Below are 27,323 nucleotides of genomic sequence, written 5' to 3' on the forward strand. Positions count from 1 at the left end.
CACACCGGTGAAGCGAGCGACGACACCATGCGTACACCCATTCTGAGGAGGAAGGCTTTTCTTCCCTGTTCCGTCCACGCTCAGAGCCTCTGACCCCTTTCAAGGCATGTGTACGGACCGTCAAAGGACGATATCTGTTCGTCCGTGTCTCGCGCCTCTTTTTTGAATGGGTTCAGTGGCCCGTTGACTACGGTTTTCCGTTGCTGGTTGCTTTGTTTTCCTTCGTGTATTTCTCCTGGACACCTACTCTTTTCTCTCCTTATTTGCTTCCCTTCCAAATTCCCATACAGTCGAATTCTTCGAACATCGCCGACACTCCGTCGAGCTGCCGGTTCGGCGGGGTGTTGTCCCCTCCGTCTCGAATCTGAGGCCGGCTATGATCCTCGCCGCAGCTTCTCCATACACCTTCTGTGACCCATTGTTGTCCTACTTCTTCTCCAGCCCCCCCTCTCGTCCGGTGTTCTCTTGCGCTGGAAAGCGCGTGTTCAAAGTGGATCTGTGTACTCCTTTCGGCCTCACGACTCCGCCGCAACAACGGCTCGTACAACGTGCGTTCATTACCTTTCATACGCGTTCCAGATTGAGAGAACTCGCGTCTGCGATGATTCGAGCGCGCCCTTGTGTACATTTCATCTCTGGGCTACGGATGCGACTCCGCTCGTCGATTCGGTAACCACTAAATTTCGAGAACAAGGCATTTTCGCGTGTACGTGCAGTGCAACACGGAAGTCGGCCACAGGTTCGAGAAACGTAGGAGCCTGCAAAAGGAGCGTGCACCAGCAAGGGAGTATCATAATTAATAATGGCGGCTCCAAGGACACCCTCCAATTCCACGCCCTACTCTGCGGAGCTCCAGACATTCCTTATTACCAAGTTTGATCCACTGCTGGCGATCGTGCGCGAGCTTAACGATAGATTGCAGAACTCGGAAAAAGGTGAGGCGTGTCCGTTTCGGACCTAACCAAGTACAGGCAGGAGAATGACGAGGAAATTGGAGGCGGCATTCCTGTTGAAGCGGCGTATGGAGACTGCACGCAAAGAGTGGATGCCTGGCGGTGGCTGAACTGGGGTACCGTGGCGCGCAGCCTGAATATGTCGTTACCTTTGGGCATCTTTGAGTTGCTCCTGCGTTGCACATGTTCTACTCAGAACGCTACCGTCTCGAGAGACGCACCCAGCGTCTCGAGAGCCAAATTCTGGCACTTATTGAAACAGTGGAAAAAGGGAAGCCCCTAGAAAAGGTCGGGTTCGATGACGACGACTCATTCAACGGTGAGCCAGCGGAGGGTGAAGTGGAAAATCTGAGAGGCGTAAGGAGCACGGCAGATGGGGGGGAGAGAAGGACTCTTTTCCGTTACCAGACGAAGGGTCGCTCGTAGAGTACAGAACTCCTGATGGCTGCATGGCAAGCCTGGCCTGTTTGGCATCCATTCTTCATAAGCGATATACAGGAGTGGTGTGAAACGCAGTGTCGTTTGCCCGCAACGGTGGAATGGCGTGTTTTCCCTGCGTTGCCTGATATACCCTCAGTTGCTCGCGACGCAATAAAACCTGAGGAGGCCCTTGTCGCCCCGTGGCTTTTCTCCTGCCAGGTGAGAGCTCCCGCAATTCTGTTTCTTGTCATGAATGCAGTGTCCCAATGGTGCCAGGTGTATGTCTTGAATAGACTCGAGCTGACAGCGAGTGCCGGTGCGTAGCATCCGCTGTGTTCCTCCCGGTGTCAGTGACAAAAATCAAATAAGGTCTGTGGGGACGCACTTCTCATCCTTTAGTAGAAAGGGGGGAGCCTTCAAGCAGTATCGGATTGTAACGCCACAATCCATTATGGGAGAACAGGCGGAAGGGGATTCCACCCCGGGCGCGTTTCTTCTGATGTCTAGTACGCTCGCCATATCGTTTTCTTTCAGACTGGAACGCCCACCTCGGCCCTCCAGGTGCTGCTCGAGTTCACTCCGGATACTACAGAGGAGCTGGACGTGAAACTATGGAAAAGAGAAGTAAGCAAATGGAAGCCGTTCCTGACAACCAAGTAACAGCATGAATTTGCTCCAAAGCCAGCAGTCCGGTGGAGGAGAGCTAGTAGGTGGCACGCAGACTTCGGATGGCTTTTAGTTTGCTCCAAACCAGAATGTGGAAGCCCGTGCTTGAGCGCTCGTCCTCTTTTTTTAAGCTACAAAGGAGCACGTTCACCTCTGATCTTTCGCTTGCCGTATGCTAGACAAGGTTTCGTGAGACTCAGTAATGCGTTTAGGGGATACGTATTCTCGTGTTTCTGTGGCAGGAAGATATGTGGATCATGTTCCTTGAAGAACTCCCTGACGGTAAGCGACTGGACGACGGCAGAGCCCACCGCCGGCAAGCCTGTCGGGGTGGTTGTCGTGCGCAAGCTAGTTACCTTCAGAATACGAAGTCCTATCGTACACGTCAATCACTTGGACGCGCCAACAAAGCCCATGGGGCAGCGAGATTGATCCTTATCTCGCGAATCGTCTTCCACTCCTTGTCCGTTTCTGTGCAGCGTTCGCCGTACACAAGCCGGAGAGCCTGCAGCTTCTCGACCTCCGCCGTGCGGGTACGCTGGACAGCAGATGCCGACCTCCAGCGTTCGCGAGAGAAAAGACCTATTTTGATGTGGCACGTTCACCCCGTTTTTCGTGGCAGCTTGGCAAGAGACAGGGGAATCGGTTCCACCTCTAAAACAGGAAACATTTCACGCTTTCTCAAGCACATTCGTGTTTTGTACAGGTCCTGAGAAGAATGTCGGCCCATCTTCTGTTTGTCGTTTTCTTATCGTAGCTGTGTGCCTCACGGCGACGAATAAGGCATCCAAATGTTGAGAGCCCAATAAATGAGATGCTATAGGGGAATGGTTCAACGCTCCCATTCCAAAGTGCTTTTGTTGTGGCATGCTTGCGTCTCAGCCCGAAGAGCTTTGTTGGAACTGTGCCGGGGAGAGGCCCTGTTCATCTTGCGGAACGTCCCTGGAAAGGCAGAAGCCGCCTCTTGCCCGACAGCAATTACTCTTGTTGGTACGTTCTGCGACACTACCAGAACATTCTGGTGTAGTCCTTCTCGTTTCGCACAAAGACGTTAAGTCTATTTTGCAGCCGCCAAACTTTCTGGAATCTGTAGTGACTGATGATGACTTCTCACAGGGTCCCATTACCGATTGACTCGACTGGGAGAAGAGACGTGACGCCATTGGAGTCTGTATGTCATGTTCCCTCGAATTTTGGTGTGTTTCTCCTGTTACTCAGCAATACTGGCGGCAGCACTCTCGGAAGCCTGGACAGTAAGTCCCCATCCAGAGACACCTGAACAATAGCTGTAGCTTTTTCTCGACGCTTGCGTCTTAATTTAAAGAACAGCTACGGGAATTCGTGGGCCGGTGCTTCTGCGTTTCTTGTTGCTGGGATGGTGAGCGTCTGGACACCATTGTATGTTCGGTTGTCTGTCTTAATTTTTCAGAGGGTCGAAGCAGCAGAGCCCGCCGCTCTTGGTCGCGTGGCCCTGGTTCTCGAAGGTATGCAGACGGTTATACCATACAATTTCGTACCGGCTTTCGTCTTTTCCGTCCTTTGCATATGTGCAGTTCTCGCGACCATGCGCTCAGCTCCCGCGGAAAAGTAGGTTATCGGTCGTTATAGCTTTGAGTCGCCACCGTAGTGATTGGAATGTGTCATTTCGCTCAGGCACATCCATTGGGTCGAGACTCCGAGCTGGCCGCAAACGGTTACGCATTGAACCTCTCAACTGAATGGAAGATTCGGCTCGACGCATACTGCAGCTTTCGTTCCAACTCCAAGCGACGGCCCACTGTCAGGTTCCGGTTCATAATGGCCGCTCCCCGAGATGTGCGGGGTTTTCCAGTCCGTCTAAACACACCGCGAAGTGTCCTGGTGAACATTTTCCGTGGCCTGTGCACAGATATTGGTCCCCGGATTTTGAACGTTCGAATTTGCGTTCCTCCAGCGTATCCCGTTCGCAAATCCTACACGAACGGCTCTCAGGCTGGCAACCGCCCGTCGTCCCGCGTCTGTGTGTCGCGGTGTACTTGGCGGAAGGCAGCCGTTCTTTCGGTGCATATAGAACGTATCAACGCAGAGCACGAATCGTGGCATCGAGGGATTCGCTTAGCGTAGTGTCTGATGCTCCCGCTGGATCCTTGCGAGAAAACTATCGAATCAGTAAAAGATTCGACAGTTGTTGGAGAAGGTGTCTCTGTTGAGACATGTAGAAGACACATTCTCTGAATGCATCCGCCACAGAGTAACCCAGCACCTCAGCAACAGGGGTTCGCGTCTGCTTACCTACGCCTTTCCGCACATCCAGTTACATCACAACTTTTGCAGTGTTGGCGCGGCGATCACCACTCAGTCCGTCAGACTCTCTCCCCGTTGAGTCGAATCACTGGCGAAGTGTCAGCCAGCAGAACTGTACGTCTTCCCGAGACTATCTGTCCAAGAAGAAACATCGTTGAGCGTAGAAGCCAGTTATACCTGTGGCCCCAACTTAGGGTTGAGGTCTGGGCGCCAAGACTCTTGTTGGTGTGGGATGTTCAAATGCACCGGCAGAGTGTCTCTCATGTCGCGCACGTATTGCACTCGTTCGTGACTGGATGGTCGATGTTTCAGTGAGGGCTTTCCTGCCCCGTAACGGCGATGCACCTCTTTGGGCACTTGCACAGGAACCGAAAACGTGTGCTCGTTTGAGAACTACAAATACGAATGAGGGAATTCCGTTCCAGCAAAACCAGCGTTCAGTTTGCTGCCTATATACTAGCATCAGGCCTCCCTTTCTCTCCGCGGTTAGCAGCTTTCGGCTGGCGTGTTACGCGCCAGTGCTTTGGCAAGTCGATAACGTGCCTGTGAAGTCAAGTCCTACTTTCAATCTAGAGATCATTCAAAATCTGGGGGAAAGCGGTGGTGATGCCCTTGAGGGACGTCCATAAATACCATCTATTGGCTGTACTCGTATTCATGTAGTGGACCATCGTGGCATGGTCCACGTCGCTCGCAGGAATGCAGCCAAAAACGGGGAATTTGGCGGGGGGAAGGGGGTGGGTCGTGCGTCTATACACCCAATCATTGCAGGACAAGGTATATGTCCAGTGGCGTCAGAATGTTGACTAAACATTGGAGTTCTCGAGATCTGTAAAATTGTTAATTTTCAGGCTCGACTCTGTCCTGGAAACCGGCATTAGTGTCCGCGGTGCGCTTAACACAAACAGAACAAATTCATGCATGTCAGCGCATTCCCTCTGTCGACGACGAGGTCCGCGGGCTCGACTCGATTCGGGCTTTTCGACGGGGCTCTCGCATGAACTCTTGCGTTGTATTGCTAAAATTTTTTAGAACCGGTCATTTTCCTAGAGTTCCCTTCCCACGCTATGGCTGGAATATTTCGTTTCAGCAAATGTGGTGACAGCAAAATCCGTTCGGTGCAGGACGGTATATCTCGATGGCCTGAATGATTTTCTTTTTCCACACCTGCTGGCGAGGGACACTCATCCGTTCGGGAGAGTTTCGCCCGAACACAGGCTGTGCTTTTTTTCAGCTTCGTCGGCTCCCTGTCAAAATTTCAAGCAAAACCTGTTATTCTCGTTTTCTTGTCCCTCAAAGAGGGTTTTTTTCGGCGGACATTGAGCCGCCGGCGTTGGCCGTATGAGACATGCATTCCAACGTCTTCCTGATTTTGCGCTGTAGAGTGGTAGACAGCTAGTCCGAGCTTGCTGATCTGCGCGGCGGTAGGAATGGCGTGGCCGTTGTGAGAGAGATGCAAACGTAACGCACCTTTCATGGTTTGCATTGCTTGTGACTCACGCGGTGGGAACCGTTGAGCCCGCGTCGGCAACCAACAGGGGTGCTCTGTATGGTTCTCGGGCAACTTCGTGTGCAATGGAAACGGGAGGGGACCAATGGCTCGTGTGTGCTGGCACGGACGCGAGCAGCAATCCCAAGCGCAGTGGCCGATTTTGTGAAACCCCGACGAAATGGTGGCCTCTCTTGCACTGGAGGGGAAAACGTGGTGGAGGCGAGGCACAGGAGCAGCGACGGATACGAAACCGCGGTGGTTGGGACACCCGCCTTGGGAACATACGTGCTTGTTTCTACCGCTGTGTTGCGAATTTAAGGAAGACATGGTGGCCTCGACTGAATCGTGGTGTCCGTATTGGAGCCATCACCACTCTCGCACTACACCTTTCCGTGTGTAGAGCACTACCATTGATTGGTGGTATCCCAGGTCAAGACTGGTGCATCAACACCTACTCTCTGGCCTCGACGACGTTACCGGAGCAATCGGGAGCAGCGTTTTCCTGTTTCTGGGTGTGGGTTTTCACTCTTGCATGCATCGCTCTCATAACCTTCATTCTTTTCCCCGTTTTGAGTTTCGGAGCCGCTCTGGGCCGCTCCATGTGTCTGCTCATTTTCCTCGTCATCCTTTCATGGCTCTCAGTCATGCGCCTGCCCATGACATATAAGGTCGCTCCCTTTGTTACTGACGTCAACACATACAGCATGACTGGCTTTGCCTATGTATACATCCCGTATACTGCAGCCGCTGTCATCTTGGCTCAGCAGCATCGTGCGTTTGATACAGATCTATATACAGGTCTGAAATACATCGGTGACTATAGCCTCGGTATCCTGATAGCCTCACTCGTTGGATGGGCTCTTTTTGCGCTCCAGGTGGCACTGCCTCCGTGGAGTAGCCAGAGGCACAACGTACGAGTCGAGTTAAGTAGAATAATGAGGGATGTGCGCGAGAATCTGTCCAACATCTCCAGCGTCTTCGGAGAACTTCGTCACTGTCTCTGTAAGCTGACTGAGCATCAATTGATCTGGTGTAACGACTTCTTCGCGACAACTGGTGGTTAAACATTTTGTACGTGCTACTCACCGAGGGCGAGAATTGGAGCTTAGGTCATCAGGAAAGCTGGCGTTTTTGTGGCAGGGCCGGGATCAGGTTCCCTTTTGGTGTTTGGCGATCAAGGAGAAACGGCTGCACGAACTCAATGCGATGTGGTCTGCAAAGCGGGGGGTAGACGCAGAAAAAGCAAAAGCATGATTCCCCCCTATATGCTCACACCCATATCGTGCCGCAAATTTTATTCAGGCGAGTTCTCTGTAGGACCCCAGTGTACGATATGCTGATCGACTTCATCTTGTCAAGGTTCTTGTTCACCTCTTTGCCATTACTGCTCCCCCCGCTGGCGTGCTCAACATGCGCATTTGCCTCTTTTCTTCGTGGACAGACGGGATGTTCCTCTACTTGTCGTCGGCAGGTTCTTTCACATGTGCCGGATTAGCTCTGGTTGTGTTGTATTCGTCACTTGCAGTGATGAAAGAAGGCGACGATTTCGAAGAGAGCTACGAGAAGCTTAAGGCGGCCTCACACGCATTGCAAGAAAGCTGTCAAACCATGTACCAAGCAATTGGCAGGCAGACGAGTCTTCGCGTTGCCATCGTTGCCAGCAGTACGGAGCCGTATTTCATGTATCCGGGACCCGGCGTATTCCTTTTTCCGTTTTTTGCGCGTTGCTTCGAGGTGCTAATCCACAACTGCATGGCCATAATCACTCTCTCTCGAAACATCCATATAGTCTGCCAAGATCTTGTTCGGGTCCGAGTCGAGGGGCACGACACGCTAGCGGAGATCCTCCACCGAACGGAGCCCCTACTGAAAACTACTGTTGATGCGTACACCTTGTGTGCTACCCTTCTTCTTGTGCGCCCCTCGTCGTTCAAGCGGGCTGCTTTTCGAGACAAGATCCGCAATGGACTGGAGCAGCTCGACCACATTGACAGATGTGTCGGGAAGACCTTCAACGTTTTGCGTTCTCCCAGCATGCAGCTTACCACAAGGCAACAGACCATTTGCGACGACGTTTCCGTTTGTCTCCGGCGGCTCGTCAGTCGCGCATCTTTCTGCAGCAATGCAAGCGCTGTGTCTGATCAAAGTGGGGCGTTTTCTTCTTTCTCCTTCGTGCCGGACGCGTCTGTGGAGCACTTTTGGTTTCCAAATCCGCCGGCGTCCCCGCGAACCGGAAGTGCAGAGCGGGCATCCCACGCTGCTGGAAGCCTCTTCGTACCGCAGATTGTGGACTACCGTGCAGCAAATGCATCTGCAGGCACCATGTTTCGCCTGGAGACTCCTGCAGGCGTTAACGCCGGCGCTTCTTCCCAGGTCTTTTCACCAGTCTCCATGAATGGGAGGCGATCACGCACAGGCAGCGAATCCGTCGCGGGCATGGGCAAATCGTCTCGTTGTTCGAGCTACCAGTCCATCTCCGGTACAGGGGGAACTGTAAGTGACACTGGTCTGCTCGGCGAAGGAGAGGAGCCTCATTTCAATGGACGTCGCGGCTCTGCCGAAGCCACGCAACCCGAGAGCGAACTGCCGCCTCGAGGGGAACCCAAAAGAGACGAAGCATGGGCGAAGAGGCGGCCAGGCACCAGATCGGCTTTTGCAGATCAATTCGTGCCTGTTTTTCCTGAAACCGGCATGGCGCTGTCGGGAAGTGGATTGACATCGGAAGTGCGGCAGACCGAACTGCAGCGAGCTGGACTGGAACGGCAAGAGAGTCTCTTCGAGGGCCCACACCTGGCGCCAAGTATGAGTCAAAGCTTCCGAGAGGATCACAGTGATATAGGACGTCCATCAATTCTCAGCGAAAGGAGTCCTCGGACTATATCTCAGCGCAAGTGTGGAGCTACGTCTCCATCGGTGCTCAGCAGCCTGTCAATGGCTGATGTCGATGCCGCCCTGAAGGATATTTGCAGCGGTGAAGACGGCACCGAAGCTGACAGTGGCACTGCGAGCCATCAAAGTTCATCGACTCGTCGGTTTCTGGATGATAACGACGATGCCGAAGGTCAATCTTTCGACTCAGGAGCGATCAAGAATGAAGCTGGCGTCCCCAGCCAGAAGAACGGAGAGATTCCGCGAAAAGCAGCTGAGTCAAGTGGAGACACAAGCTGGTCTTGGCTCCAGGAGCGTGCTCCGTGGAATCTTACACGCCAGCTATTAGATGATTCAGTCTCTGACGATGTCGACGCTTTGAGGATGAGTCGGGGCCTGGGAGCTGCGACAGAGGAACTGCGGCAGGAGATGAGGCTCTCAAAGTTGATCGTGTCGCTCTATCACATTTGTGCATTCGATACGCAAGAGCTGTGCAGCACGGTTAGGGGAGCATGCATCGCGATCCTGACTCCTTCATGGCAAGGTGAGCAAGGGTGTGGATGGGGACGGTGTCTCTTCAGATGTTAACCTAACAGTTAGGATTTCCTCAGTTTTTATTCAAATAAGAGGGGCGTAGAACGTCATTCGTACGGATGATGATGCAGCACTGAGTGTCCGAAAACAAAGTCCGTATGTCTCCGAGGAGTGCTCCCAAATTAGGGTTCGCCGCTGATTGTCATACCCTTTTCCTGTCCTTGCTATTCGTTTGCAGGCGCTCGGCAGAATTTGAAGATGATGACTCTGTCTCTAGGAATGGTATTCGTTCAACTCTATGTCGGCCTTCGAAACCTCATGCGCCCGGATAAATGGAAGTGGACAGGCAAGGATGCGTTTTATTGGGATGTCGAGGTCGTTCACTGCATCAAGCTCATTGGTGGTCTCGGCTTTCTATTTGGGTGCTGCCTTTTCTACGGAAAGCAGATCGACCACTTTCTTGGAGGTGAGGTTCATTTTTTCGCCAGGCACATGATGGAGACAGAGGTGCACGTTCTCTTAGAAGGCTAAATGTTATTTTGCCGTCGAATTTCATCCAATATTGTGGCGTTGGTAGCGTTCTACACCTGAGGCCGCCGGGTCTATTTGATTCCTTTCTACCGTTCCACGTCGCGTTCATTTCAGCCAGTCTTGTTCTGTCACCGGTGCGGCCGGGCGTTGTGGTCCCTTGCGCCTGCTATCTTTTTCGCGCACGTTTTGGTTTTCCGAGACGCAGATAGCGGCAGATACAGGTGGATCACGTGAAGGGGCCTTCCGATAGTTTCTGATGTCCACGCACCTTGGTCGGAGTCAAGGGCAGCTCACTGGGGCTGTTGCTTTGCATGTGCGTGGTCTATTCGCTCTCAGGCCTGGCAGTAACTCAGGGTCCGCAGACCGCCAAACAGTGGGTTATTCTCGGTTTCCTTTGTGCCCACAGTTTCACGTATGAAGGTAGCACGCACAAAGGGCTGAAGCGTGCACTGGGAACCATGTTGGGTGGCCTTGCCGTGGAGGTTGCTTTGGTGGCAACAACAAACTATGCGGCGATTTTAGCTTTTGTGTTCGTTTCGATCGCTGCGGCGGTGTTCATCTTCGCAAGCCCGACCAACCCGGCAAGCGAGTATGACCGCGAGTTCGGATATATTGGCCAGGTCTTCATTTGGACAGTTACCTTCGTCCTCGCCGTTATATGGGCCTATGAAGGCACCATTCCGTACCCAAGTACGTACGAGCACGGGAAGCTACAGCGTCTAAACAGTTTGTAGCTGGAGCTGAAGCCAGAGTCGAAGAGCCCATCGGCACGCTGAAAGCATTGGCCACAGGCGGGATGCTGTCCCAAATGCTCTTGAGCCAGTGAACCGCACCAAGGGATTGCATTGTGTCCATCCTCATCACAACGGTCTGGGCCATCGCGTCGAATGCATTGGCGATTATCTGGTTGAGGCATGACATTTGTCGACTCATTCTTCCGTATCTGTCGGCGTGTGTGCCTTTTGCGCCTTCAGAGCTGCGAGACACTGTGGTGCGCAGTCGCGTGACCGGCAACCTCGTAGGGATTGGTTTTTCGGTGGTCATTGGTTACTTTCCGCCGACCTTCAGCGCGGAAACAGCTACACGAACACACTGCGCCACCCTCCTGAAAACGTGTCGCCGATGCACGTTTCTTATAAATGCGGCGTTTCTGAGTCTCACGCGAGTGAACAATCGCAGCGAATCAAGCATCACCGGAGGCGGGGAGACAAGCTGCAGTTTGCCATACGCAAAGAGCTCTGAGGCCCCGCGCCTGTGTCATCCGGCGTCCCCGATTACAGCGCCAAACAGAACGTTTCAATGGGCCAGGCTTTGGAAATTCGGATGTCGGGGCACGCGCCTCAGCAGACACGAATGGCATCGACGGCGACGACAAAAGAAGCGGACAGGACCCCCCGAGTGAGCCGACCATGAACGCGAAAGTGTTGGGTTAATCCTTCTGGCGTCGGGTCCGAGGCATCGGTCTGTCGAGCCGCATCAGACCCCTCGGTAACACGGTTTGTGTTTCGCTAGAAGCCCTTATTGTGTCCCAATTGTACCACCTCCGAGAAATATTCTTGACCCATGTTGCTCTGTGTTTCTCTGTTTCATCCCGGGTTTCGCAGATTTCATGACTTCATTCTTCAAGCAGAGGAGCTGCTTCGGCATCATTCCACTCGCCTGCTGGTAGTAGGACGCATGCTGTACGAAGAGGGAGCGTGCAGTCCGCATTCGCCTTTCTGGAGAGTAGACCCTGCTGTGGAAGAAATCATGAACAAAGTCGAGTATTTGATCATGGCTGTGGTGGATACAGTAGATAACTTGTGCCACCTGGCACTCACGTCCGATCCAGCTCTCGCGTTATTCCTAAATGGAGGACCACCGGAAGGCCACGCCTCATGGCTCAGTGTGGTGCAGGAGGACAGGCGCAACTGGGAGATCCTTCTTCGCTGCAGGTCAGGTACGCGCCACGGATACGCCCTTCTCGTCTTGTGCCAAAGCCGTGTCAGCTACTTAAGACGTTGGCTGGACACACAGGGCCTTCATGGAGCGACATTGGAAGACTTGTGATCGTCTCTTGACCAAAGCGTTGTTCATTTCATGTATGGCAGGGTGAGTGAGCCGTAATAAATGTACCTTCTCTGTCTTTTCGTGCAGGCAAAGCGCTTCAACTGAATCTTTTCCGGATGATAAAGGCACAGTCAACGTGCTTCGTCTGGCTTGCCAAGGAAATCACCGCTGCTATGCTGAACGCCCTTGACAGAGTCGTATCGTGCGACTGGTGTCAATTCCGCGCGACGATTCCGCGGAAGTATCTGCTGGCTGCGCAGGTAAGTGGGATGTTGAATTGAAGTGGTTCGAACCCGAAAGGGGCAGCTTTCATGCAAGAGTAGGCACAATGACGAAACCTGAGGGCATGATCCTGTCATGCCAAGAATCTGCCATAGAGAATCTAGGACGAGGGAAGAGATGGAGAAACCGCATCGTATTTATACAGTGAGTAGGTTATCCTGCATGTCTGGCTCTCCCCCCTTCAGCCGCTCGTACTCAAAACTCCATTCACTGAACTGTTGTTCAAAGATTCCTTCGCAGCCGCCAGACCTCACTCTTGAAGGTGGCGGCATTGCTCAGTGAATGTGCTTAGCTGATGGCTGGGATCCAGGAGGCAGCTTGAAGAGAGGTAGTGCACATCACGGTAATGGCAATTGTCTCTTCGACAGTTATTGCGAGCACGTGCGGCTCCGGAATGGAAGCCATATGACTTGAAGCAAAATTCAATGCCAGTTATGTTTGGGCGCGTGTGCGTGGAGCATTTGTAACTTCGCGGGCTGTGGTTCTTCTGTTCAATTGCGCGGCTGTTCCTCTTGTTCTGTGGGTGCAGGGGTATGCTCGTGCGCGGTTCAAGGTCGAGCATTACAACAGTCGCATCTACGAATGTTTGACACTTTGCGGAAAGGAACTGCGCGAAGCAGGAACATTTCGAGTGGACGAGTGGAAGACGGCAATGTTCAGTGTCCTTCTGATCGTGGAGAAGTGCGACAATAGGACGTATTTTATGGATGAGCTGCACCGGTTTCAGGCGACGAGTGTATACAGGACAGTTTACCGGGAAAACAACCCGGAGGCTGCGCGCGAGCTAGTTGGTGCTTCGTCCTTCTTCGATAATCTCAGCACTCTCAGAAGCTGCAGTATACACCAGGATCAGACGATGAGCGGGCCTCACAGTCTAAGTCACAGGTGGTCCTTGGAAAACCCGATTCGACAGCATTTAGAAAAGAAGCCGGTCGCATTTGGAGTATTGGGAGAGCGTCCATAACCACCACAGTGACGATTCTGAACAAGCTATGAATCATGAGGGACCCTCTGCCAAACTCAATTGTAGAAACAGGCCTTGTGCCTTTGACTTGACTGAAACACCGCACTCGACACAAATACATCCAATGGGACGGAATACAGCGTGCAGCTCTATAGTTTCGAAATAGTCTGGAAATCTCCCCTCACGACTGCCGCAGCATCGTACTCGGTTATTGGGGAAACAAGGGAGAAGTTGCTAGCGGTTGCATTTTTCCAGGTTCTGGAGTCTAGGGAAGGCGTCACCAAGTGGACGAATTTGAGGTGAAACCGTTGCCGCCGGATACACGCTTTGCACATGCTTTTTGAAGCATACAAATCATTTCATTCTGGCGTTTTGGCGCATTCGTTCGGACGCTGTGCTGTTACTCTTATACTCACTGCGACTTAAACAACTCTCAAAACATGTAGTCGTCCGTGCTTTTTGTGAAAGGTTACGCTTGCGACATACCGCGACGAACAGACCACGTTGCTCGTTGTCTGACGTTGCCCTCTATCGTGCTTTTCACCGTCTGTTTTACGTTCCGATATGTTTTTTTCCGTACTCGCACCGTTTTTATTTGTACGTAAAATGTGGTAGAAACCAACGATAATGTGCAAACATTGTATCGTGTAACGAGTTCGCCGATTGTCCGCCCTGACGAGAGCAGCATCATTGCTGCTGGCAGCCGATTGCCGAGCTTTGAGCAGCATGGCTTCACCTGAGGGCAGAGCACTTCGGTGAATACTTTGCACTCAAAGAATTTTACGTACTGTCAGCTCGCGTTAAATCCGTTTGAGTAGCGAGTCCGCAACTCTGGAGTACCCCAGCAAGGTACTGCTACAGCTGACGTCGATATGTATTCTGTTCGCTTTGAAAAGCAGCTAGTATATGAGTCCAGATGGTCCTTCAAGGAGGAGAGTTTTACCAGTTGAGCCTCTCACTGATTATCGAGAAAAGAGTGTTCAGGCCACCCACCTCAAGCGGTTTCATTCCCTGTGGGAAGAGGCCGTGTCACACTGAAAGCCTTGGTCCCCTATTTTCCTTCGAGTCGACGTACCTGGGGTTCACGGTTTTTGCTTGCCACTCACAAGAGCTCCACTCGTCCTCACATGTGAGCACGTGAGGGTGACGTTAGCTCCGTTGTCCGGTAGCCCCCCCTCCCCCCTATGCGGATATCGCACTCGCGTATCTGGGGGAAACAATGGTCGCTGCAGTCGGAACTGGTTTCACGATTCGGAAACAAAACGAGAAATAGCTTCTGTTGGTGGCTGTCTTAGTGAGTCTCACATCGTGTCACTTATCTTAGGTTTGCCTGAATATGCACCTTCCTTTGTATCAGGATCGGTTGTTACACTGGATGTTGTAGCTATAGGAAGTGTAGGCAAACTTATAGGGTCACACGGCATATTGCAACATTTCCACGAACATCTCTTCTGCAAGACTCCCTGGGGTCAGTTCGGCTTGATGGTTGATCGCTATGGACAACTGGCAAGCCATCAAGCATCGGCCGCATTTCGTTTCCCTCATCAAGGGACGATCTGCTTGCAGATGCCACTGTATTCCTCTTCGCATCGTCGAACTGACTGGTACTCTGCTGGGTCAGTGCTGCATAAAAACGTCCTACAGAAACCAGATATATATTCCCTAGTGAGTGAGTAATCATGCAAGAGAAGACACATGTCTGTCTGTTCCATGTTTTTTTTTTGCCAGTAGCCTGCGGATTCTCGAGAGTCGAATACCGCCAGTCTTGTCCTTAGGCCCAGCGAGGCATTCAGCCAAATCACGAGTGGTCATTTAGATTTTCCACAAGCGCGAAAGACTTTTAAAGACTGGAAGTGTCATGAATGTCACTCCTTGTAAGCGTGCACCAGCGGATTAGGGATGGATTTGACGTCTCGTGGCAGTGGCCATTATAGGAAGGAAGCCAGCGGAGTTTTTGGTGGCGTCTGCTGAGGCTGTGTCACCAAAAGTTTTCAGTGGACGCCAAACAAACATTCTCCATGCAGGGCCTGTGGTGACGTTTGAGGCTCATGACCTTTAATTATAATGCCAGAATGTGCACAACACACACAGACACACGAACTCCAAAAGTGGCTGTGTCTTTGTGGGGTCACAATTGAAACCTATGAAGTGGCATTCACTCTTATTGCCTCCACCTAATTTCGCCTATACTTTCACTTAAGTGGCGCAAGGCTGTACATGGATTGGCTCGGGGTTTCTCGATTCCTGTGAAGCATGCGTGGCTGTCCTCTACTTTATTTGTCTCTATGTTAGCGTGCGTAAACAAACATCCGCGATGAGCGAGTCGGCTTCTGAAGGAAAAGTACCTGGTGCCAGGCTCATGCATAACAGTTTGAGTGTTGTCCGGCCACAGATTAGAAAGGGTTTTCCGTTGTCGTCACCGATTCCACTCAGCCACAACTGCCTCTTCAAATCGGTCCTCGCCTTTCGCCTGACGAGTTCGAGGCCTTCTGTTGGCATTACTAGGGAGTGTGAAAGTTCCCCTGTACAGCCTTCAAAAAGCACCCGTGAAGACCTCTGGATGCACAAAGCGTAGTCGAGCCTCATGATATGAACTGGTCTCCTGTACAATAATAAGTCTTTTTCACCAGTTTCCCCCCCGGAAAGTTCTGCGGTATAGTCGCAGAAGCTGGCTGGCGATGCGCAGGGAAGCCAGGAGGTTGAACGGCAATTTTTCAATAAAGCTACACGACCGTTGTTCATGGTCGTTCGAGGCAACTTGGTTCATTGTCTGATTGCTAGAGTTGGGGCGACTATAAAGCGCAGACTTTGCTGTGGAAATCTCCGAACGCCGCTTCGCGCTGACAGTCAAGTCATCAGGCACTTCAAGCAGTGACCACTGGAAACAGACCGCTTCGCCGAAGATGGAACAGCTTTCCACTTTTGGGGTACCTATACGAGGATGGCTGTCGATCAAGATATTTCTCTGGGGCATGTCCCATGGCCTGCAAGCAGTGTATCTTCTCGTAGGGGCGTTGTGCCTGGTTGAAACATTTGGTACGATCTATAGAGGTGTACAACGTCAGGCAGTGACTTCATTGAACACCACCTCTTAAATGACACATAGTAATGCTCCGTGGTAGACGATCCGGTGGACTCTTCGCTCGTCCCAACGCATAAGCAGGTTTTGTCGTAGGGTCTGTGTCCTCATGCCGACGCATACGCAGAAACGCATTGCTCATTGTCACTAGGTCTGCGACTCGTTTGGTGTGTTCAACAAAAACAGCAGACAATCAAGCAGAAAAGCATCTACGTAGTAATGCAAAGTATTCGGGAGTTTTTGTGTTTGCCTATTTCCAGGTTGTGTTTGCGGAGAGCTGCTGACGGAGAAGTGCTTGCGAACGTGCTTGGCGTCCTGTTCGGCTCGGTCCGAGCCCCACTGTAGTCTCGATTGCCTTCACCGTGTTGACGAGTGCGAAAAACGGGCCAATGATTACATGAGGCATGCCTTCATGCTGGCGACAGAATTTCACTGGAACGGAGGGGAAAAAGATCCAATGAATACGCTGGGCGTTCTTCGCGGGGAACTCACCAACGGCACACCCACAGCAACAGATATTGATCGAAAATCGGAGAAGGCTTATGTTGCTGATGCCAATATAGTGACAGGTAATGATGCTCTGCCCCTCAGAAAAGGTCTTTCCTTGTCACCTAAATCGGAGGCAAAAATCCGTCAGGCCACCGACGTCTCGCTCCACTGCTTCATAGGCTTCTTGCCAATTGTCTAGATAGAGCTGACTGATTGCAAAGTGTCTGCATACACACTAATCACGGTCATTCTCAACTAGCCAGTACTACAGTCTGTTAAATAATAGGGACTAAACCAAGGGTAGTGTCAACACGCCACTGAATACCTCAGCCGTCCAGTATGACTTCCAAACACATGATACCTCATGATTGGGTTTCTGCAGGAACATCACACGTCACGTTGAGCGAGAACTGGCAAAGATATATTATCGGCACAACATGCTTCAGATGTTACTATCGGATTACTGTCCGATGATCGTGAGCTGTATGTGCTGGGAAAACATCTTTGAATTCTGCTATTTGAAGTTGAAATAGGTAGTTGTCGCGTGCCACAAGAGTGTGAACAAGCGCCTGTCGCGACAGGTGCTGTACCGGTGCGAGTATCAAGATCATACTTGGGCAGTCGTCCCTCCCTTGTGCAAATATCAGGTGTGACCTTGTCCGGCATTTGCGTCTGTCTTTTTGCAGACGCTGACTGGGGGCTGAGAAACTTGCAAATGGATAAGAGCGTGGCACGAAACTCCTCCTCACTTCAGACAGGAGAGACAATCCAGCTAAGTGGCGCCGAGCAGCGGTTCCTCACTGTGTGGCGGCGACACGCAGGTGTCTCGCGTGAACGTAAGGAATAGCCCGCCTTTTAGATACGATGTTTATAACAGCGTAAACACTGAAGACACTAACCGTTGTTTTGAGCTCCTTTTCTTTAGAAAGGGAATAGATACCGACTACGGATTACTCGTCGTAACGTTGCAATGCGCCTCTGTCTTCCTTTGTCTAGGTTGTGCGATACGTAGTCTTCTCAGAGTTTTTACAAGGAGGCATCCGGCATCAGTGATGTTATCAGCGATCACCTTTTGGCTAGACCATCTGTACGCGTTTCATTTTCTCCGAAACTTTCGCATTTCTGTTGCCATCGTTGTAGGCGTCTCATGTTCATCCATGTGTTCCCTTGTTTCGCAGCAGAGGCACATTGGCAGCCAGTGACTCAGAACAGTTATGGGGGAGCGGGGGTGTCGATGGTCATGAATGGGAGCCGTTGCAGCTGGCAGTGTCCGTTGACGTGTGCAATAAAGTACCTTCCAGGTTGCACAAACGACTGCCTTGAGTCTCGCCGGTGGTGCCTCAAATACGCCAACGTGAGGGAGCCCTCCACAAACACCAATGCGGCCGATGTGGACGATTGCACAGAGAGGTTCCCCCAGTGTATGGGACAGGGAATGGATGAGACTGCAGAGCCGTTCCAGCATGTCGACGATCTCGGCAGTCCATCGAAAAGGTTTCTCGCCGGGAAACATGCCGGAGCTCCACCGTCCTCTGCAGGCGCATTCTTTTTCCGCAGGGGTTTGGAGTCTGTCAGCCGCAGCGATCCGTCATCAGCGGAAGGATTCGGTGATTCAGAGAACTATGAAGGTGAGAAAGAGCTATCTACCCGAATCATCTTCATGTATCTAGCTGATGGTTCCTGGCCGTCCAATTCTGGCATCGTCATACCAGACAAAGTAGCCAGGGAGACTTTCAGCACGTCGTGGGTGTTCCGGAGTGACTTAATACAACGGTGCTCACACCGTAACTTCTCGTTTATCACTGCATCTCCCGTATGGCTAAAAAATTTTTCAGAGCGCATATGAACTTCAATTGTTGTCGTTTCTCTCTGAGGTGATCTGGTTGTGGCCCTCCACAGTAGGTCGCCACTCGACGTCCCTTTCTGTTTGTTGAGCAATTTCCATTTTTCGTATCAGACGGACCCGGTCATCTTTAGGTAAAGCGAACATCTGAAAGTAGTACCGATGTAGGGATATACAGGACAGAGTTCGGAAGGAATTCGGGTCTTCAGCAACTTTTTTCAGCAAGCCCCACCGTTGTCTCCTCCGTCGTCAAAAATGAACGCCGTGTCTATTTAGACAATTAGTGCATGAGTGAGGGATCAGTTTTTTGAAAATGGAGAGCATTAGCTGGTAGGTTTTATAAACTAAGAGGATGCACCACATGCGGCACGCCAGAGGAGGCCGTCGCTTATCTCTTCTAACGGCACATCGTTTCCATTGACAGTCTAAGGTTTCTCTGTAAATTCACGATGGAACGTGCTCAAGGAACGAGGTATTGTGCATTATTGAGAGTGCTCAAATATCATGGGAACATATGTAATCCCACGGAGGTAGCTGAATATTCAGTACCTGTAACAACTTAGTCGTTCCATCAAAATGCATCTTCGAAAAGCATATGAAAATTGCACTGGTTATAATCCATGTTGGTTTGATGTCTTTCCCGTGTCTGCGACGTTCAGACACAGAACGTGTGGATAGTGATCAGTACGTTATCGTCGGCGATCCGAACATGGAGCCTGCAGCAGCTTCCTTGGCGATTCCATCGAATCTAGATGAGGGTGGTCGATTCCGAGGAGCCAGCCGTCAAAGGCATCGTGCATGCCGCAGTGCCTCCACGGCAAGCACTGACTGCGACGATAACTACGAATACGACGTGGCACATGTTGCAGCAAAAGCTGTTGACGACAAAATGAAGGAGGACAATACGATGTTGCAAAAACGGTCTCGTGCGCTGAGGCAATGATTATTCGTCGGATTTACTTGCAAGAGATGGCGGTGAAACTATCAGGTATTTTTCTACTGCTGAGATGGCATGCAATACCTGAAAGGTAGTTTCTGTCCCGACGACGGCAAAAATAGGCAGTGAAATCACTTCTGTGTAGTAGAGCACAACAACGATATCTGTCTATTTCGAAGCCTCTGTCAGTCAGTGTGTGAGGTGTGAGTGCCAGTTGCCACGAGGTGATTTCGTTGGGGTGTACGCAGGGATGCTCGGCAAGTTTTTGTAGTCTGCTGGTACCGAACTTTCTCAACCGGAACGTCAGCTGTTCAAGCAACGAAACCCCAACGTGTTTACGACTCTGTGCGGCTGTGAGTGTGACCAGTGGCTGCAGCAATGCAGGTTCTGCCATTTCGAATACCTCTTTTGTTTCAATGCTGCTATAATGTGGGACCAATCAAATATGTATGAAAATTAGGGTAGTACCTCTGTGTTACCGAGTCAGCGGCTTCATACATTTTCTCCAGAAAGATTGATAGATTCATAACAAAATCCGAACAGGATTCCACTGCCCACCGGCGCAACAAAGAAGTAAGCAGGTGGCACCCGTAACTCTCCTGGCGGCACGCACCATGTCGCTGCCTTCGCGTTCTAGTGCGAGCAAGAGGGATCGTTGTGATTACATCAGTGAAACGGAGTGGTGGGCGTATATGCAAAAGATCTAGCCGACGGATGTGTGAGAGGTCAGCGCCTCAGAATGGAAACGAATACTTTGAGTTATCATTAGAAGCTCTTTAGTGTTACACACACTAATGGTAGATACATTACGGCACCACGCCTGTTCTGTTATTCGTGTGGCGGAGGCCAATTGATCGTCCACCGTGTATTGCGTCAGGGAAGCGTGTCGGGCTGTTGCTTGTCTCTGCACTGACTACACCTGTGCGCCAGCGACATATATATATATATATATATATATAAGGCTTCGGGGTACAAGATGGGAAGCAATCAGGACACATGGGCTCATCAGACCGCGTCTGTCCCAGTAACCTGGACCTACGCGTGCTCAGCTCGAGGTTCATTCACAGGCAACCGCTCAAACTTATGTACCGCAGTTCTTTCCCGAACCCGAGGCAGTACCTGACGAATCTTGGTGATCTCAGTCGGCCCAGCAGCCTTCGGAAGCATTACGTGCAATCGGGAAGCGCTACACGCGGCATAATGTCTGCAGGCACACATTCTCGAGCAGTGAAAGGAATTCGCTTTCCCACTTCTTTCATCTTGCCTTTGTTATCTCGCTGCGTAGATCCGGTCCGATCCGTTACACATCTAGTCAAATCGATGGAGCTACCGTGTTACTTCCTCCACACTTACGAAATCTGGCGAGTACCTAGTCCGGCAGGAATTTGCCGCACTGGTGAATCGCGCAGTGGTATCGCCTTACGATCAAGTTGTTTACAAACGGAGACTACAGACGTCACCACGAGGTAAACTTAAGCGCCTATGACTCAAAACCCCGCTGCCATGTTCTGACCAGCCAAAAGCGTAAGTTGTGTCCCCGTACTATTCCGTACTCACACAGTATGGCGTACTGTGTTGAGGCCGGCTACGATGTGCAGGCGAACCACGATGTCACACTGGTTTGGGAAAGCACCGGTCCACTGCTCTCGCTTCCAGATGCTCCGCTGTGTTTACCAGAAACTGGAGACTGCTAGGGAACCTTGTTTCTTCCTAAAGAAAAGCCTGACATTGCTGACGCAAGTGCACCCCCTCACACTGCCCACCAATTAAAAGGATTTGGAAACCAACAGAAAAATGTTATTGTCCGCCGAAAGACTGTGAACATTCCTTTCCTTCTCAACCCAACTGCCTAGAAGGCTTTTTGAAGTTGGTCTTCACCTTCTGCAACGAGCACGCCCTTGAGACGAGATGAAAAGAACAACGCTGTGCTGGCATGTGAGCGCCGTCATGCGAATATGCTTTACGGATGTCTCCCATCAGCATGTGAACTATTGCGAAAACGCAGGATCACCGTATACTGCAACAGAATCTGTCGCATGCCGTTTATTGCCTTCCCTAGTGGAGTCAACATGGCGTGTCTGCCACCGGAAAATCACAAGTAATTCATTGCTCGAGGCTCTGCCTAGATTGGGAACCAACCTCGAGGCCCGTATCTTCCCTAAACTGAACCTTCACAACCATATTCTGAAAAAAATGGCCTTACGGATGCAGCACACACTCAAGGGAGGCACATTCTACCTCTGTAGTGTCAGCTGCTGTTTCCTTTCCCCCTTTGACGCAGAAAACACAACCACTAGTAAACCCACCATTCGCAGCGTGTCGATGCATTGACGGTAATGTCGGACCTTATAATGCCGTCTGCTGACTACCTTCGCATGCTGTCTGTTTCTGGATGGAAGAAAACGTCCTTTTACCAAAACCTGGACCGCCCGGGAAAACGGATCTAACCTACATGGTAGAGAAGAAGCAACGATTCAATCGCAGTGTCCCCCTCGCAACACTGTTTGTTCCCGGATACCCCCGCTCGCATTGACCAACCAGAAACCGCATCACTACCACACCTGCTATCGCCAAGAGCTCTCCAGGCACCAATAATGTGTTGGGATGATGTACCGTTACACACTGAAGCACCTGTTCGATGTAGTGGTACGCTTCTATCCTGCTAGTATGCTCATGCACTGTAGCTCCTCCACCAATAACCCTACCCTCAAACCATGGCATTACAGCAGGGCTGCCGCAACGCGATGCTCCTAGGTGATTCTTTTGTGTTCTTCGTGCATTCAAAGCAGACACTACCAAAACCTGGAGCGGAAAATTAAAGCACTGCAACGGGACACGCCATCTTCAGTGCCTTCTGCAACACAACACAAAGCACACGCCGTGTTGCCCCGCCGTGTACTCACACTCATGTGCAGCATTGGCTGCAGTTCCTCCCCCCTTTTCCTACAGAGCTTACCTAAGTGCTGGCTGATTTTCATGGCTCCTGGCATAAAGTTTATGAACTTCAAACGCTGCAGTTGCAGTCTCCAGCAACCGTTGCCACCCCCCCATCTAATATGTCACCCTCTTTTCTTGTGGAGGCTTTGACACAGACCGTCTGGGTGTACAGTTCCCTTGCTATACACACGTTGCAACAGGCGTATGATGTCATCGCGGTAGACACGGCTTCCCTTGGCAGCCGCCGGGAATACCAAATACAGACTGCACCACATCTGTTCATCACCAATGAAGAAACGCATGCGCCGGCGACGTTTCCGCAGATGCACGTGCCAGTCGCCTCTCCGGACAGAGATCTGGGGACTTGCGGCTTTGTGCAGAACGGTCTGCACTGGTGAACGACAGAGGAGTACTCTGATCAGCACATGGTACCGAACGAGCCCAATTACATGCAAGTTCGCTCGAAGAGGATGTGGGTGAGGAATCTATTGAGGCCGAAAAAAGACCTCCTGTGACAGGCAATGTCGATGACCCTTCAAGAGCGCACATCACGTTCATCAAGTCAGACCACTGGTCTTCCGTTACTCCAGCAGTTGATAGTGGACCAAGACTCCGCAACTCGAGAAGATTTGCCAGCTGCAGCAGATTCATACGCGCACAAGACTGATAGGGCCGATGTTGTGCATTCTCATCGAAGCACCCGGAGGCTCTTGCTGGTGTCACGTAATTCTTGGGGCAAGTTGCTTCTCCGGAGTGCCTGTCAAGAAGATGCACCTTTGTGGCTGTTCTCCATCAGTGTTTTGCACTTCAACTGACACAGTGGGGGTACTCATGTGTCCTGTCATTTCCACATCTAGTGCGTCGGTTCTCGTCTACCGAAAACAACGGCACGCGATCATGAATAGTGCTCGTGAGTCATCGCACCCGTTTACACGGCTGCCGATCCACCAAACACGTTACTGGTATGCGCTTATGGAGAGAGCCCACCAACGGCTGAGATTCAACGCCTAAACTCATCATCTGTGTCGGCACCTCCCTGCACGTTCCCACTCAGTTTGCGTTAGGAGGCAGACCCACTTCTCGAGAGGCGCACTGAATGCGAGTCCACTGTTTTGGAGTGTGCTTCCAGACGTTCTCCCACAATGTTTTGACGACTTGTTCCAGTATATCGATCAGATCATTTGGCGTTCGATGGGTGGCCCCCTGAAGCGCCAGCCCCCCACCTATATTTTCGTCCGACCGTTGTGGACACACTTCGGATCGAAGGCCATCTCCCTCCAAGCGCTCTGTACGTTCGCCTTGAACCGGCATCTCATTATCCTGTTCCGCATCTGCTTCCGCTCCGCAGGCCGCGTATAATTCTGACGGCTGTGACATGCAGCTTCGGGGGGGGCGCGTCCATTCATTGCTCCGGGCCTTCCCTACTACCATTGTCTCCCGTATTTCCTCTTCTTGACTACCTCCTCTCTCTCCCTCGTTTGTCGTCTCCTCCTCAACCACGTGCTCTTTGATAAAGCCCACAACTGCGCCGCTTTCTGTTGCCCCTCCCTCCGAAGTGCCGGCTCCCACCTCAGCTGTCGCTGCTCCGTTGCCTGTGTGTCCACCGCCGGTGCTTGACACACTATGATATGAGCTACGGTCGGGGCTGGACAAATCTGGCTCTGCACCCGATTCGCTGGGGGAACGGGTTGTGGCGCTCATGCAACAGGGCTGGTCTCGGCTAGTGTCACTCTGGGTGGTAAATGCAACGAGGTCACCAGATTGGAAATCCTGAGAGGGTGACGATGGAGACGAAAGAGGCGACGAGGCAGTCGATGACTCCAGAGACGCAAACGGCATACCACCTGCCATGCCGCCCTCCTCGTCTGCCGATCTTGAAGCAGCTGCTGACTGTGGCACGTGCTGGCTAGCTTGAGGGCATTCACCTTCGGACACCAGCTGGTCTTGAGACGGAGTGACAGAGGTCACCGGTAATGTAGGCAGCCGATCTACTGCCTTTCCACTGCACGACGAGGACTGGGGTCCAAACTGCAACTGACGCTGTGCCGACACCATCTGCTCATTGTCTGCGCCGCCTTGCCCTACCGGTACTTCAGACGCTTCCTCCATGCCACATTCAAGCTGCTTGTCTGTGCGTCTGTCTGCTTCACTACAGCGTAACTCGGCTAATTTGCCGCTGGGTCCTACATCAGGCAGGTCTGTACTCGCGTTCTGTGCACCGTCGAAAGCATCATGGGAGAAGCCGATAGTATCGTTCCGACTGTCGTGGCCACACAACTCGAAAGCAGCAGTTAGTAGCTGCACAGGAGACATGCGGGAAGCCAGAGCAGCGGCCGTTTCGGGGGCAATCCCACCAAGCATCACGGGTGGAGCCGCCTTCGGAGGTGTCAATTCTTCGACCTGTCTGTCACGCCCACCGACGTCGGTGTTGTCAAGCTGTGACGCCAACCCAGGGCGAATGTTTGCCCACCTGCTTCCCGAGAAAGAACGATGCCGAGATGCTGTCAGCCGAGCGGCTACTGCCTCCAGCCCACTCTCCCTCGCCCTCGTCCGTCGGCCTCCTCCCGTCATGCTCAGGGTGCAGGTAGTATTGTCTCCTTCAAGTGTCCGCAACGCATCGAACAGTGCCTTGCATGCAAAGCCATCGTCGTTCACAGAGGCTCCTGCTTCGCCTGTGCAATGTGGATATGCTCGCACCATAGACTGGGACGCCTGCTCAATCACACTGCTTGTGCTGTGAGCAAGCTGCTCTCCTGACAACCGTGACTCCCCGGGCATCCCCCCGTCACCCGCATTCTTGAGAGATCGGCAAAACTGGAAGCCACGTTGTTGCAACTGATGATGCTGTCGCTGAGCGGCAGCAACCGCCTGACGCAACATCGAACCCGCACTTTCACGGGTAAGCGCCTCGTTAGGGCCAGCAGCTGCAGTCGGTGAATCCCCCAAGGTCAGGGTGGAGAGTGGAGCCTGCGCACAGAACGGTATACAGCCCCTCCGTAAAACACATGATCATCACTATACTGGTTAGAAGCCGACCTGCCAGCGCGAATGCTCCATACTGAGCAGTCAAATTAGTCGCGGCTCCTCAATACAGACCTTGTTTTATGTTCGAAGAAGACACTATTGCATGCACGGGCGACTTCATGCTAGACGTAGTAGTTGCCAGCAACACGACACCAACACCTTGTGGCTGAGCCACACTCATTTGTGCAGCGTTCCTATGCAAGGTAAAGGTTACCTTCTTTTTCTCTATCTTCGCCACAATGGTAACGCAAGGTAGCGGAGGAACTGCAAAAAAAGCATTCCACAAAGCAATCGCTGTTCCCACAAAACGCACGTTTATACGCAAGCACGCCGACTTTCTTGCTCTGAAACTCAACAGATCCGCAGTGCGATCTTCTGAAACGTAAGTCTCCAGAAGGCTGATACACGGATGTCAGGAGGGGTGGTCCTATCGCCAGCAACGTATCTGTACAGAATATTAAGCATTTGTGTTAATTACATGGAGACTCACTGTCGATGCCGGTTGTGAATGGTAGTTTATACTGTTTGGGCTGTCTTGCTTCCGCAAGGCCGTGGATGTACGGGCAGTAGTATGTGTCGCACACGTCTTCTCGATATTTCTCGCAGATGATCATCTGCAAAGCGCAGGGGATCACAGACCTGATAACGTGCTTCGATAACCTTGTTTTCTTCTCTAGGCATTGAAACTCGTTTGTAAAAATGAACAAGTTGGAAGCAAACAGGGGACTGAGGTTACGACTTTACTCCGGGTAGCGGTTGTTCATCTGTAAACCCCTTGAGGCCCACTTCCGCCCTTTAAACAACGGCGCTCAGCCGCATGTTTTCGGCCCCTACCGGCCCTGGAACCCGCTGCCCTCTCTGGGATGTACTTCCAGTGCCCCGTGGGCAGAGCATAGACACAGAATGGATCCAGCTGCTCTGAGGCCGTTTCACCTCTTACCTTATAGAACAGAGGGTGATACAGGATCTCCTCTGTAGAATGGGCAAATGGGCATTCCCCTCCCCGAGGACACGTATTTACGATTATTTCCTCCTTCCATTCATTGAAACAACAACATGCATCTCCTCCTTTCCCTGACCCGCCTCCTCCTCGTCGTCTACCATTGCCCTTGATGTGCTGGTTTTGCTGTCCGACAGCACCACTTCCTGCTGGGCGTCGAGCGCAACGAGGCCTGCCGCACCCGCCGCCATGGGTTGGCCGCTCCGTTGGATCGGCTTGCTTTGTGGTAACATGCGGACAAAGAACGTGAATATACCGGATGAATGATCTGTCTGAAAGATAAATCGGGCAGCGGCGGCTCCAGTACTGGTTGTGCGAGTATTGACAGCGCCTGAGGTACAGTACAGAAAGAAACAGACATACGCCCCTGGCTAATTGTTCCTGTCGTCGTCGCAGTGGAAGAAGTAGCAGTACGGGGAGTCCTAGAGAGTGCGAAGAGAACAGCTAAGTTTGACTTTATAAGGCGCTTCTAGGCAAATATCAGGACCTGGAATCTCCCACGTTAGACGCCACGTAACAGCAGAGCGGTGTCCGGAGGCTCCTGCCGCCCCTGAGTTTGTGCCGCTAGAGAGGGAATGCCTGACGGAAAGGGATGCGAAACTTACGTAATTCCAAACTCGCAAGCGCCACTGACGAGCCTCCGGCACTTCTTAGTGCGGAAACGACAGAGATCTTCTTCACTAAGCAGCGACCCACACGCCATTTCCTTTCGAGCCTTGCGATTCAGACAGCTTTGCAACAAAGAAGGTAACAAAAGCCGTTGAGAGAGGCACACACAACCCACTCCTGCAGACGTCTGTCGATGTGAGTAGCTTTGCTGGACTCGGGAGCTCAAGCTCAAGAAATTAGGACGCTCCAGTTAGTTCACGCCATAACCGCATCACGCAATATCGCAGTCCGGGCACGCGACCCAGTAACAGCGAAGTGCTGGCTGAGCTAGCGCTGCTCCAGTAGTGATAGAGTACAGGGGTA

At 51.9% G+C, this 27,323-nt stretch overlaps 3 protein-coding genes across 3 annotated transcripts; 2 read left to right on the plus strand and 1 right to left on the minus strand.

Moving 5' to 3' along the window:
• Nucleotides 1-802: 802 nt before the first annotated feature.
• Nucleotides 803-3,630, plus strand: NCLIV_037070 (conserved hypothetical protein; the record flags this gene model as incomplete). The annotated part of the gene is made up of 10 exons (XM_003883908.1): nucleotides 803-935; nucleotides 1,150-1,272; nucleotides 1,531-1,592; nucleotides 1,908-1,997; nucleotides 2,282-2,321; nucleotides 2,519-2,572; nucleotides 2,922-3,029; nucleotides 3,258-3,292; nucleotides 3,469-3,523; nucleotides 3,593-3,630. The coding sequence occupies 10 exons, from the start codon at nucleotides 803-805 to the stop codon at nucleotides 3,628-3,630; spliced, it is 738 nt and encodes a 245-aa protein (XP_003883957.1).
• A 2,267-nt stretch (nucleotides 3,631-5,897) lies between these two features.
• NCLIV_037080 (conserved hypothetical protein) lies at nucleotides 5,898-13,042 on the plus strand (the record flags this gene model as incomplete). The annotated part of the gene is made up of 8 exons (XM_003883909.1): nucleotides 5,898-6,873; nucleotides 7,340-9,226; nucleotides 9,455-9,682; nucleotides 10,084-10,441; nucleotides 10,660-11,145; nucleotides 11,352-11,686; nucleotides 11,884-12,056; nucleotides 12,608-13,042. The coding sequence occupies 8 exons, from the start codon at nucleotides 5,898-5,900 to the stop codon at nucleotides 13,040-13,042; spliced, it is 4,878 nt and encodes a 1,625-aa protein (XP_003883958.1).
• A 10,335-nt stretch (nucleotides 13,043-23,377) lies between these two features.
• Nucleotides 23,378-27,054, minus strand: NCLIV_037090 (putative D13; the record flags this gene model as incomplete). Its single annotated transcript, XM_003883910.1, has 6 exons — nucleotides 23,378-25,294; nucleotides 25,566-25,615; nucleotides 25,842-25,965; nucleotides 26,292-26,323; nucleotides 26,435-26,682; nucleotides 26,957-27,054. 6 exons carry the CDS (start codon nucleotides 27,052-27,054, stop codon nucleotides 23,378-23,380), a joined length of 2,469 nt encoding a protein of 822 aa, XP_003883959.1.
• Nucleotides 27,055-27,323: the final 269 nt, after the last annotated feature.

The sequence above is a fragment of the Neospora caninum genome, chromosome VIII (assembly GCF_000208865.1).
Source record: "Neospora caninum Liverpool complete genome, chromosome VIII".
NCBI classification, from domain to species: Eukaryota; Apicomplexa; class Conoidasida; order Eucoccidiorida; family Sarcocystidae; genus Neospora; species Neospora caninum.